The following is a 14,314-nucleotide window of genomic DNA, read 5'->3' as shown; positions in this document are numbered from 1 at the left end:
GGACAGAGATGAAATATAAATGAGGGAGAGGGACAGAGATTAAATATAAATGGGGAGAAGGACAGAGATTAAATATAAATAGGGAAAGGGGCAGAGATGAAATATTAATGGGGAAAGGGACAGAGATGAAATTTAAATGAGGGAGAGGGACAGAGATGAAATATAAATGAGGGAGAGGGACAGATATGAAATATAAAAGGGTAAAGGGACAGAGATTAAATATAAATGGGGTGAGGGACATAGATGAAATATAAATTTGGGAGATGGATAGAGATGAAATATAAATGAGGGAGAGGGACAGAGATGAAATATAAATGAGGGAAAGGGACATAGATGAAATATAAATGAGGGAATGGGACAGAGATGAAATATAAATGAGGGAATGGGACAGAGATCAAATATAAATGAGGGAGAGGGACAGAGATGAAATATAAATGTGGGAGAGAGGTATAGAGATGAAATATAAATGGGGAGATGGACAGAGATGAAATATAAATGAGGGAGAGGGACAGATATGAAATATAAACGGGTAAAGGGACAGAGATTAAATATAAATGGGGTGAGGGACATAGCTGAAATATAAATTTGGGAAATGGATAGAGATGAAATATAAATGAGGGAGAGGGACAGATATGAAATATAAATGAGGGAAAGGGACAGAGATGAAATACAAATGAGGGAATGGGACAGAGATGAAATATAAATGAGGGAATGGGACAGAGATGAAATATAAATGAGGGAGAGGGACAGAGATGAAATATAAATGAGGGAGAGGGACAGAGATGAAATATAATTGTGGGAGAGAGGTATAGAGATGAAATATAAATGGGGAGATGGACAGAGATGAAATATAAATGATGGAGAGGGATAGAGATGACATATAAATGGGGAGATGGACAGAGATGAAATATAAATGAGGGAGAGGGACAGAGATGAAATATAAATTTGGGAGAGAGGCATAGAGATGAAATATAAATGGGGAGATGGACAGAGATGAAATATAAATGAGGGAGAGGGACAGAAATGAAATATAAATGGGGAGAGGGACAGAGATGAAATATAAATGAGGGAAAGGGACAGAGATGAAATATAAATGAGCTAGAGGGACAGAGATGAAATATAAATGAGGGAGATGGACAGAGATGAAATATAAATGAGGGAAAGGGACAGAGATGAAATAGAAATGAAGGAGAGGGACTGAGATGAAATATAAATGAGGGAGAGGGACAGAGATGAAATATAAATGGGAAGAAGGACAGAGATTAAATATAAATGAGGGAAAGGGACAGAGATTAAATATAAATGGGGAGAGTGACAGAGATGAAATATAAATGGGGAGAGGGACAGAGATTAAATATCAATGTGGGAGAGGGACATAGATGAAATATAAATGGGAAGAAGGACAGAGATGAAATATAAATGAGGGAGAGGGACAGAGATGAAATATAAATGTGGAAAGGGACAGAGATGAAATATAAATGAGGGAGAGGGACAGAGATTAAATATAAATGAAGGAGAGGGACAGAGATGAAATATAAATGAGGAGAGGGACAGAGATGAAATATAAATGAGGGAGAGGCACAGAGATGAAATATAAATTTTTGAGAGGGATAGAGATGAAATATAAATGGGGAGATGGACAGAGATGAAATATAAATGATGGAGAGGGATAGAGATGACATATAAATGGGGAGATGGACAGATATGAAATATCAATGAGGGAGAGGGACAGATGAAATATAAATGAGGGAAAGGGATAGAAATTAAATATAAATGAGGGAGAGGGACAGAGATGAAATATAAATGAGGGAGAAGGACAGAGATGAAATATAAATGAGGGAATGGGACAGAGATGAAATATAAATGAGGGAGAGGGACAGAGATGAAATATAAATGAGGGAGAGGGACAGAGATGAAATATAAATGAGGGAGAGGGACAGAGATTAAATATAAATGGGGAGAAGGACAGAGATTAAATACAAATGAGGGAAAGGGACAGAGATTAAATATAAATGGGGAGAGTGACAGATATGAAATATAAATGGGGAGAGGGACAGAGATGAAATATAAATAGGGAGAGGGACAGAGATGAAATACAAATGGGGAGAGGGACAGAGATGAAATATCAATGAGGGAGAGGAACAGAGATGAAATATAAATGGGAAGAAAGACAGAGATGAAATTGACAAAAAATGAGAAGGAGGGACAAAGATCTGAGAGACAAATGGCAGGGTGTTAGGAGACAGAGATGGGAAGGTGGGGAAAGACACCTGTTAGCGCTAGGAGCTGGAGTTCCCCTGTGCAACAGTTTTCAGAAGGTTTAATACATTTTCCCCAATATCTGATAACAATTCAGTAGAATTGTGCATTATCAAGTTCACAGTTATAATATCTTTACAGATCTTTCAGTTAGTGTGAGCAATGTCCTCTAGGCATCTAGAATGTGACTGTGTATCAGTACAGTGTATCAGTACTAGCTAATGTGGGCAGTACAACCTAAAACATTCATTATAGCAGACAGGTGACAGATGAAGGTTATAATCTTACACCTGCTAAGTGTACATTGTGGAATCACAACAACTAGTATAACAAAAAATCTATATGGATAATATACCTAGCTCATATAATAACTGAAAATGATATAACACCAATAAATATTATTATTATTATTATTATTATTATTATTATTATTATTATTATTATTATTATACAGTAACTTATATACTGCCCGCATATTCCATTGCACTTTACAATTGTAATACAGGCCCTTGAAGGAGAATAGGGATAAATAAAAACAAGGAAAAAGGGTAAAATTGTCCTTTGGGTAATAAGCAGTTCAGTGTAGGATAGGTGTAGTGTTGTTTGAGTGTGGCAGTTCTACCCTCTTATAGAGGACTCGATGCTGGCAATTAGCTTCATGTAGGACATTGTACAGTAAAAATAAGTTAAGTCATGGTTGCAGCAGAAACTGAACAGTTCTGGAAACCTGGAAGACTTTTTATACATTTATTAAAGGGCTGAAGGGTTCTCTCTCCTCTGTGAATGGTAGTATTAGTAGCAGCAGCAGCAGCAGCAGCAGCAGCAGCCGGAACCATTAACAGAACAACATGCGGACAACTGCATTATTGCCATTCACTCCCTGGACTTCTGGCCTGGAGCTGTGCTCTGTCTGGTCCCCTGGGCTTGACCTGCACTGTGCCTGTTTTTCTGGGCTTAACCTCTACTGTCCCTGGACTCCTGAACATGACTTGGTCCCCTATGGCGCCTCTAGCATTACTTTCTAGCAATGACAATCAGCTCTCTTGGCATTTGCTAGTCTGGCAGCCTTCTCCAGTAATCGGACAGCTCTCCCTTATAGAGTGGCAGCTTTTTCAGCAAGACAGGCAGTCTTCTCTATAAGCTTGGCATGCTCTCCCTGTGAGACTAGCAGTACTGTTTAATGGATATGTGACACTTCTAATCTCTTAAGGCCGATACATACTAGATGATGTCTAGTGTGCCCGACTTCGTCAGCGTCGGAATCCAGCGGGGGTGCCGGCATCGAAAAGTACATACACACTTGCCAATGCTGGGAGCGACAGCGGGGGCCAGGCTTCATTTGGCAGCAGGGCCCTCGCTAACGATATCGCTTGCCGGACCTGCATGCAGGGCTGATGAAGGTTGTTGCTGATGACGTGTGGGAGCGCACATCATCATTGTCAGCGATATAGCGGGTACACACTAGACGATGTGCTCAACATGTCGCTCCAATCGCGGATCAGATGATATATCGTCTACTGCGTACCGAGCATAACAATCTCTCTATGCTGAGGGTGGTCTCTGTCTTTGCCTTCAACAACTTGTCCCTATTTTTCCCATTCTCATAAAGTTTCTCCACTGGCTGTGCTGCTCTATTATCCATAGGTTTCCAGGGTATGGCAATTGTCCCAAAAATGGCCATGCCTACCTACTCTATGGCCGCAATCCCACGCTTCTTCCTTTTGTCTCTTGGCGCCATGCCTTCTGCCTTTGTGATGTCATTTCCTGTCTCCTTTCTCCTTGGGCAAGCAGGCTCCAAGGCAGCATTGGACAGCCTGTCACTCAAAACCCGGGTACCGGCCTTCCTGTACAGGTAATTGCAAAATCCAGAGACTACATGGTATTGGTGTTGATAGATGTGTACTATTTGTGATGATATGCAGGTTCTAAATAGTATACAACCGCAGAATCCAGGTACAGAAGAGCAGACAATACAAGTACTTAAGAGGTGTTTGGTTTATTGAAATGTAGTAGGTGTGTTTGTTTGTACAGCTGTACTCATAGTTATACATTAAGGGCCGTATTCAATTAAGTAGTTTTCGGCAAAATGGTTTCGCCGGTGATGAAATTTCGTCCGGCGAAAACTTATCCCCGTATTCAATTCCAAAGACTTTTCGCCGGTGCGGAAAGTCAATGCATTGGGATTGGCGAAAAAGATTCAGAATTGCAGAATTGGGGTTTTGGGGTGCAAACTTGCGGGAACCACCCTGCACCCTTGGGACAGCCCCCCCATAGGTAAACTGTGTCAAATAAAGTTTTTTTAAAAAACTTAAGAACACCCCAAAAAAGTACTTTAATTTTGGGGGTGAAAAAAAAAAACTAAGTTGGGGACAAACTTAAAAACTAGCGAAATAGACTCCAGGGGGTCCCCAAGTATGCCCCAGGTGTTTTTAAGATTGCAGGTGCTTGCGACAGTTGCAACTTTAAAATATGCTAGCACCCATTTTCATGTACCCCAAATTTGCTGGGACTAGTTATTTTGCTGACAAAATATTGATTAATGCCATTCTTCACCACTTATGCAAATACGCTAATAGCAAGCTATTGGAGGAAAAAAAAACACATTAGACTTATTAGGGGTACTAGAATACCCCTATAGCATAGGCGTCTTTTTAATGGGTGCAGGGGGGCCACACCGCACACCGTGCACCCATAGGTAATTATAGTTACCTCTCCGTCGATCCCGAAGTGCTGCTCCGCAGCGCTGGACCGGCGCTGCAGAGCAGCAAACACTCACTGGGAAAATGGCGGTGGCTTTTTTCTCTAGTGATCTGCGCATGTGCAGAAAAGATGTCCCCGGGAAAGTAGTCGCAGGTGCCATTTTCCCGGAGACGTGCGCACGCGCAGTAGATTCTGCCAGAAAGACAGAACCTACAGCGTTAGTGCGCTGAGGCGAGCCGTTGACAGAGAGGAGGGGGCCCAAACGGAGGCTGCACACGGGCCCCTTCCTCTCTTAAAACGCCCCTGCCCTTTAATGATCCCCTATGTTGTTGCAGCTTTTCGAGGGGGAAATCAGACTGTTTCCCGACTTTCATGGTTCCCGACTTTCTGGCTGCCCCTTCCGGGAGGAAGCTGCCAGATCGGCATGACAGGGGGCGTGGCCGGCCAGATTGATGTAATTTATGGGCAGGGCGGAGCCACGCGATCGCATCATTTCGGTCCCGCTCCCGCTACACAATGCCGATATTACATGCATTATGAAGCAGGGGGCAGGGCCAAAATGACGCTATTCAGCGTGAATTTTGTCACCGGCCTCCCCCTGCTGCGGGGGTTTCTCAGGTAATCGCGGGGCGTTCGGAGGGGTCAGTGGCCGCCGGGAGGCTTGCCTGCCTTTCCGGGGGGCCGGGAGCGGCACACGATTTTCGGGAGGCTCCTAGCCGAATTGGGAGGTTAGGCAAGTATGAGTAAAATAGGGATTACACTAACACAATGAATTTATGCGGCATAGCTGTAATCTCTATTTAAGTGACACTGTATAAGTGTCCGTGTTAATGTGTTTGTGTAATTTTGTAACATGACTTTACCTGTGTTGTTCGATCTCCACCGCCGTGTCTTTGTGATGTCCCTGCCGCGCTCCTGTCCCTATGTCGTGACCCCTCTTCCTGTGACGCCTGCCACTCGTCACTGGTGTCTGGGGACCCATAAGAAGAGAGGGGTGATTGGGGTGAACAGGGTCTCTTCTCCCTGGGCATTTCTTTTATACAAACCTAAAATACACAGAAAATATTTTATTGAAAAACTTCATTTAAAAATGTTAAAGTCAATTAAGGATGTTAAACTGTAAAAAAAAAAACATCATAGTAAGACATGCATGATTTAAAAAAAAAAAATAAACAAAAAGAATATATTAATTGCACAATATAAATGGATGGATTTAGGGGTAAATGTTATGCAATTTAAAAATCATGCATGTTAAAAGAAGTATATAGATTAGAGATTGCAGCTTATGGTGCGTTAGTTAGATGGAGGACTTATTAACTATAGGGGTGCAGGACTTACTATAGGGGTGAAAGGGTAGATTAAATTTTCTTGCAGGAGAGGAGAGGGGGATGGAAGTAGTTAATAATTGCATGCATGATTAACTGAAATATTTGCATGCAAACGGCCCATGTTAGGTGCATGTACATACTTGCCTAATTTTGAAAAAGCATATTAGGGAGACTGTGAAAGCAGCACCTATGAGCGCGGCGGTAAAGTGGGCGTGTACTGATACATCTGAGGGGCGTGTCATAATACTGACTTACATCCACATGTAACCGAGCACCAAACCAGTTAGTAAGATCTATTTGGTGATGAAAACACACTGATACTTATCAGAAAATGCCTGTAGCCATAGGGATCATTGTACCTTATAGCCAATGCAGGGAAACATACTAATGATCCAATTTCAATGTATATATAGATGTTTGTTTTGTTTTACCATATTACAGCTACAGAATGGGGGTAAGGTGCAATCAGGGAGATTGATATACATTTCAGTGAGACAGTGATATTGCTACTATTTCAGGGAGTCTCCCTGACAATGAGGGAGAGTTGGCACCTATGTGCTTGGGAGTAGGAAGGGGGCCTATCTGGGTGCAGGGATTACTATAAAAGTTGTAAGAGTGGGGGGAGGATAATTTATGGAGGTGCAGATCATGGGCATGGGCACAGGGGGAGAGGGTCCTATAAAGGTCCATGGTGGGTGCAGATCTCTGCCTTTGTGAGTGCATGGGTCAGGGTGCAGATAGTGTGCATGGGCATAAGGGGGAGAGGGTCCTAGAAGGGTGCAGTGTGGGTGCAGCACTGCCTATGTGAGTAAATGTGTCAGGGTGAGGGTGGGATGGCTAAGAGGGAGAGGGACAGTTTACACTTACCTATAAAACAAAGAAAACTTCCTGCATGGGTGGGGCTCCTCTGCTCACAGACGCTGTCTTCTCTCCCCTGGATCCTGGATTGCTGCTCTCTCACTCTCTGCTGCTGATCTCGTTCACCAGAAGGTGCCCAGCAGTAAGAGCCAAAATGATCTGGGGGCTGCACACACTCTCCACAATGCAGTCAGATCTTAATGGTGGGTTACCAACGCCCAAATAGACCTTATATACCCAGGAGATAAGAGTGCCAAACCGCCGATGAGATTCCGCCCTCTGCGAATTCCCCGCCTCCCGCGATTGGTTCAATTTCGCTTAAGTGGGCGTTTTGCTACATTCCAATGGTATAAGGAGAAAATAACAAAAGTGAAACTGCTAGAAAACGTGATGATGGCGAAAATGGGATTTCGCCATCATTGGCAACTTTTCGCTGGTAATTGAATACGCACTGAGGCTGCTAACTTGAGAGTACTATCACCCTGGGAAAGACTCAGAAAGCCCCCATGTAAATTGCAAATAAAAAGTACATGAACCTGGTGACTATATTAAGCTTTATGAGTAATCTCAAACCCTATCACCAAGTTCAGCAGTCTCTTCTTACCCAGCAGATTATACTCCCCAACTCCAGCAGGCTACATGCGCTCTGATATCTTATCACAGCAAATTTACCTGACTTTGTCACAGTTATGGCCATCACTGATCCATTCAATTTCAGTTCACATTTTTTCCAACTTATTAAATCCCTCTTACACACTTTCATCCTCTTTAGATGCTTATTGTACATTCAACTGCTTGCACATGTGTCAGTAAACTGCTCTCCGTCAGTAAGCCTTTTAAATATTGCCATTAGTGTTTTGAGGGCTGTCAACTACCACAGATATACAGCAGCCCAGCACACAAGGCTGTGTGCTGAGCAGCAGCAGCAGTCTCCTCTGTCTGTATGGGAGCGATCACATTGATTGCGAACCCCCCTGGATTTGCGCTGGGCTGGGGGGCTCTCAGCGCCCCCTCCCCAGCACAAAGTGCCACTTTGCGGTGCTGCAAAAAGGTTTTTCTCTGAGGGGGCCTCCTGCAAATAGGCCACGCCCTCTTCACCCGGGCCAGCTTTCTATGGTCATGCAGATACAAAGCCTCTTTGTTCCTGTCTTTCCACTCTCCATCCCCAATTTTTGTTTTGTTTTTGTTGGTGCTTTTGTCGTTTTTACTGCTGGAAAGAGCTGCAGGTCGCCACTTTGGGTGCAAATTTGGTGGAGTTGTTTAGTTATTACAATGTTTCGGTGAGCTCACCTTTGTTGATTTGTTAGTTGGCTGGACCATCCTGATGGAGGCTGCGTCATCACCGGGTAGGTTATCATGTTAGAAGGTTACTGTTGGCAGTTGTTGATCTTTTGGTATGCACCTTTAGCGGTATCTGCCAATACTGTATGCTGTTTTGTTGTGTATTGCATTGTTGGAGTGGGCTGATTCTGGCTAAACTCTCTTTGCCACCATACTTGATTCATTTAAGCATATTTGAATATTCTTAATGTGTTTTAAATAAATAGCTAAAAAATAATTCTGCCAAATACATGTCTCTAAAGCTTTATTTATGTTATGGTTTACCTAATAATAATTATATGGTGTGTACACGGAACACCCCTCAGACTATTGAAGGTTTATATCAGGACAATATTTTCATAATCAGTGTTTAAATAGTTCCTAAAACCTAAGAGGGCCTTCCTACCTATATATCTGTCTGTTATTACCCAGTTTTGGTCTATTAATGATTACAATTGTAAAGCACAACGGAATATGCTGCTCTATATAAGAAACTGTTAATAAATAAATAAAATAATACATTTGCCTAAGAATTTTAATGTTTCATTTTAAATTTTTTTATTTTTTTGCAGATGACACGTGGATATGGGCGTGGATTTTGATTGCTGTTTTGTTAGCTGTGTTTGTGATTGTGGCTGTTGTCATTTACATTTGTATTAAACAAAAAGGGAAAAAAGGCTTTTACAGCATGTTGACTGGGAGCAAGAAAAGAAAAACTGAGAATGGTTTAAATAAGAAACAGAAACCACAGAATACAACGAATACGTCGTTTGTCTAGGATCATGACTTTTACAGAACTCACCACTGAGTCCCTGAGTTTCTGGTTTACCCAGTCATTAACTTTAGCAGCTGGGCAGCGTGAACGTGTTTTATGTGTAGAACTGGTGACCGAAAAGTGGACTCTTTTACGTGAGCTGCCATCTTGGTTCCCTGACACATGGACCGTATTTGTCTACGAACACCATGTTCACGTTACTGTATGCGGAGTGTGTCGGCGCCTCTTTTGTTGACATAATTTTTTTTTTTTTACGTATCTGTATTGTATGTTCAGCACAGTTATAACTCCCTCTGGCGGCCATTGTACTTCCCTTATTTACTTCCCAAGATCATATTTATTTTCTACAAATGTTTCCACCACTGTTTCCTACTTCATGATGTTCTCCAACATGATCCATGGCCAGAGTTGGATATTTTAAGGCCAGAGTAAATGCACTCTTGTGGGGATATCTCTAAAATACAGAGACGATGGGAGACTTCTGAATAGAGATGAATATAAAACAGACTAAAATTTAAGGTCACAGATCAGTTAACGGAACACTAAACAACAAAACTACATACATACACTCACTTTATGCAGGGGCGTAGACAGGCCGGGCTGGCCTGGGTACAGAGGCGTGGCCTAATCGCAGGAGTCGTGGTCACGCCCCCTTAGGATTTAAAAAAATTAATACATTTTGCAGCGCACTGGGGAAAGGGGCACTGTGAGCCCCTCAGCCCGCGCAAAGCTGCAGGGGGCGCAATCAGCGCTATCGCTCCCCCCACAGGCACAGGAGACTGCTGCGGCTGCTGGGATTTAAGAGGGATGGGGGGGTGGCGACGGGCCTCTCCAGCAGCAGTAATTAGTACCCGCTCCCCACCCCCTCTCGGCGCCCCTGACTCTACGCCCCTCATTTAGAGTTAGCGGTAATAATGTTGTAGTATAAATACTACTATTTTCCTGCATGGAGGGATAGATACTTCCTGCTTTTAAATGTAGTGTACAAACATTGCCCCCATCCCCATCCTAACTCTTTAAATGTCCACATCTACTACGGCATGCAAAGATTAATTTATGCCCACAAGTATGGGCATCTTGTGAGAAATGTCATTTAGAAACACCAAGCTTCTATATAATGTTATATGATATTACTGTACAAAAGTGAATGAAGAAACATAATGTATGGGTGAGACTAGCCTGGGGAATTGTTAGTAGTTGTTGAAGACATCAAATTCAAAGCCATCTCAACGGATACAAATATATTTGTCTCCTAACAGTAAACTTTGGCATGGTGAGGAACTTTGTGTTACTGTAAAATGCTCCCTGCTAGACAACTGTATATTGTCCAATGCGTAGGATGAATGAAACTTGAACAATTATGAGAACCTTACCTCAGGCGGCACCATCCTTGGGGCTTTTGCCCCGCATCTGGACCGCCAACATGAGTCTCCCCACTTTCCCCACATGCTGGTCATTATCTGTTTAGCGATCACTGTAGTGCGAGAAGAGTCTGCTCAGGAGAAGGAGTGCCCTTGTTCTGATCCTGTTTCTATCACAGTTTCCATCACTGACCTAATGGCAGGTGTCCGAAACATCATGAGTGGACGGACAGTGTACAAGTAATGGTTACAGCAGCGGAAACTGCCCATTTACACCGCTGTCTGTTTCAAATAGGACTACTTAACCAGTATACAGGAGACTAGACTAGGATCGTTGTAGGCTTCAGGTGTGGATCAGGTGAACAGTACATTATAGGTAATTAAGGAACAGGGATTAATGTTGACATAGGGATCTACTAGGTTTTGGCTGATGTTTGTCACTAACTGAGCATGTCTGGACTAAGCATTTCCTCTGTACATTATTGGTATATCCATGACTGATGACAATCATACTGTAGATCATTTTAAATACAGCACCTTACTAACACTAATAAATCACATACAAGGTGCACCAAACCCATGGTTTGCGTCCCTCTACTTTCTAATCCAAGGACCTCTTTTTCATTAATATTCTACACTTTTCACTTTTTGTTACATTTTCAGGAACATTTACAAAATGGTCACTATATAAGTATATTAGTAATCTGTTCCTACATAATTCTCAAATTAAAATGATTTTGGTAACTTGAGTACACTGCTCAGACCCTGATGTAGACAGACAGCCGATATAGAATCTGACACCTTTTGGATGTTTATATGTTTTGTTGTCTATTATAGGTATATTCTGTTTTCTATCAGTTGTATGAATTTTGTCATACTGTATCTCTTTAATTATCATAAGTATCCAATAAGCTAGGATGCTTTTTCCACCGCTCAGGTAGTTTTGTGTAACCCCAGGGTCACTTCTGTCATTGTGTAGACTTGGTGTAAAATGCTTATAAAATATGTTTCTGTTTCTTAGTACAGTGGTACTTACAGATGTGCCCTCATACACTGTAGCTTCAGTCACGCCAAACAGCCCCTCTCGGTGCACCAGGTCCTGTGTGCGACTTGGCTGCGCTGAGCATCTCGCTCAAAATATGCATCTTATTCGCATAAATAAATAAACTGGAAGACACAAAACAACTGTGCTAGATTACACTGAGCACTTTGATGTGCGATATTTGTACATCTGAGTCTGTAAGAAGTGTCATGATGTACAGTAGCAGTCGCGGATTTTTCTCACGCCAAGTTCCATTGCACTTCTTATGCAACTTGTTTAAAACAAACTCCTGTGCGGTTATATTCACAGCCCAGTGTCTTGATTATACTTTGAGTGGTGTTTCGCTTTATCCGTGATGTAAATAAGATGCAAAATGGAAAGAAAAATACGGTACGCTATGCCTCTCGTAGCGGTTCAGACGTGCCGGGCATCTTGCTTAGTATGTCGTAGAGACACCAGGGGGTATATTTACTAAAGTGCGGGTTTTCAGAAGTGGAGGTGTTGCTCATAGCAACCAATCAGATTCTACTTACAGTATCATTTATCTAGCACCTTCTCTAGAAGATAATAGCCGGAATTTGATTGGTTGCTATGGGCAACAACGCCACTTCTAAAAACCTGCACTTCAGTAAATATACCCCTAGGTGCATGAGGACACATCTGTATTTTGCATTGAAACAATGTTTTACTCTCTGCAGACAAGCAATGACTGTGATATATGGACAATCAGCCACCAACAACCCCAGGATCAGATCACTTCAGGAGGGTTCCGCGCCTCCTCCACTTGTACATACAAAACTTGTTTTAGACTTCTCAGATAATGATTTTGTTCAATAAATTTGTGATATATGTTTTGTAAATGCTGTTTGATATGTTTTTATTTTATACAGGCTGTTGTTATAAAGTTGTAATCAATGTGTTTTTCCTAGTCACATAGAACATGGAGAATAGTGTGTAGCACAGTCATCTAATAACAAGTGTTGCAAATATGCCAGTGTTCTCCCTTATTGTTCTAAGTACAGTAACACTGGAAAGCAGGGTTGGATCAACTCTTGTGGGGGTGTCAGGACCACTAACTTGTGGGAGCCCCCACCAATAAAATTGTTAAAATGGCGATGTTATAAAAGAGTACAATGTGTTCTTATTCCCAGCATCTCAAATATGTTGAACACTCTGTAGTGGACCAAGTTCACATTATGCCACAGTGCCTCAAGTTCACATTATGCCACTGTGCCTTAAGTTCACATTATGCCACAGTGCCCCAAGTTCACATGCCACAGTGCCCCAAATTCACATTATGCCATGGTGCCCCAAAGTTCACATTATGCCACGGTGCCTCAAGTTCACATTATGCCACAGTGCCCCAAGTTCACATTATGCCACGGTGCCCCAAGTTCACATTATGCCACGGTGCCTCAGGTTCGCATGCCACAGTGCCCCAAGTTCACATTATGCCACGGCGCCCCAAGTTCACATTATGTCACAGTGCCCCAAGTTCACATTATTCCACACAGTGCCTCAAGTTCACATTATGCCACAGTGCCCCAAGTTCACATTATTCCACACAGTGCCCCAAGTTCACATTATGCCACAGTGCCCCAAGTTCACATTATTCAACACAGTGCCCCAAGTTCACATGCAACAGTGCCCCCAGTTCACATTATTCCACACAGTGCCCCAAGTTCACATTATGCCACAGTGCCCCAAGTTCACATTCCACACAGTGCCCCAAGTTCACATTATGCCACACAGTGCTCCAAGTTCACATTATCCCACAGAGGGCCTGATCTTGAGTTGGATGCAGCGGCAGCCGTGTGTGCCTCTTTTCCTACTGTCATATCTGTGACTTTATGCTAATGCCGCTACAAAGCCCCTCCCCGGTGTACATCTCTGCATCCGAATGTGCAAGTACTGAAACGCCCACTTTGATTGTCTTTAGATGCACAATTACCTCTTGGTGCATCTATGGACGCCATCATTGGTCGCACTAATTAAACTTGGACCATCCCTTTGCTAGATGCAGATTCTCCATCTGAGTATGGCCTCCAATATGAGCAATACAACATGTGCAACCACTCTCAGCAACATGACCATGATACTCCCACAAAATCTCTGTGCACCTGACTAATCACTTCCCAGTCACTGCCAAGGAACATCTAATGCATTTCAAAGAATGTGCATTTTAATCAGTACTGCGACTCTGTGCACAGACAATAGTGACACATGCACAGTTATGATTTAGATGTATGTGCAGGAGAAAAACATTGCTCTACTGCATCTGTCAGTGCAAGTGACTCAGAATCAGGCCCACAGTGTTCCCAGTTCACATAATACCACAGTCCTCATTATGCTGCTGTACACTGTGCTATCTCAGTATGATGCTGGAGCTATGTGTGGGGGGCCTTGTGTGAAGGGCCATGGGCAATTACCCAACTGCCCTGTTGTTAATCTGGCAGTGCTGGAAGTTATACTCGCTGCCAGCACAGTAACCAGGTTCCCTGAAGAGATCCTCTGCTCTGTTGCATTTGTGCAGCTGTGCTAATTCCAGGTCTCCTCACAGAGGAACTTATTCAGAGGTGACGCAAACTCCAATGCCACTTTGTACGCAGTGCAGTCGAGAAGATATGCTAATGTCGCAGCTACTGTCTTTTGGACAGAGATGCCCACCGCC

The 14,314-nt window shown here is 42.8% G+C and overlaps 1 protein-coding gene across 2 annotated transcripts in view; it reads left to right on the top strand.

Moving 5' to 3' along the window:
* Positions 1-12,503, top strand: part of LOC148515547 (intercellular adhesion molecule 1-like) — a 75,436-nt gene extending 62,933 nt beyond the window's left edge. For both annotated transcript variants that reach the window (XM_088479864.1, XM_088479863.1), the window contains one exon: positions 9,038-12,503. In XM_088479864.1, coding sequence (XP_088335990.1) covers positions 9,038-9,243 — 206 coding nt within the window. In that variant the 3' untranslated portion in view covers positions 9,244-12,503. The remainder of the gene's footprint in view (positions 1-9,037) is intronic.
* Positions 12,504-14,314: the final 1,811 nt, after the last annotated feature.

Source organism: Taudactylus pleione, unplaced genomic scaffold (genome assembly GCF_031769625.1).
Source record: "Taudactylus pleione unplaced genomic scaffold, aTauple2 ptg000248l, whole genome shotgun sequence".
Lineage (NCBI taxonomy): Eukaryota > Metazoa > Chordata > Amphibia > Anura > Myobatrachidae > Taudactylus > Taudactylus pleione.
This window is presented reverse-complemented; position numbering and strand designations above follow the sequence as displayed.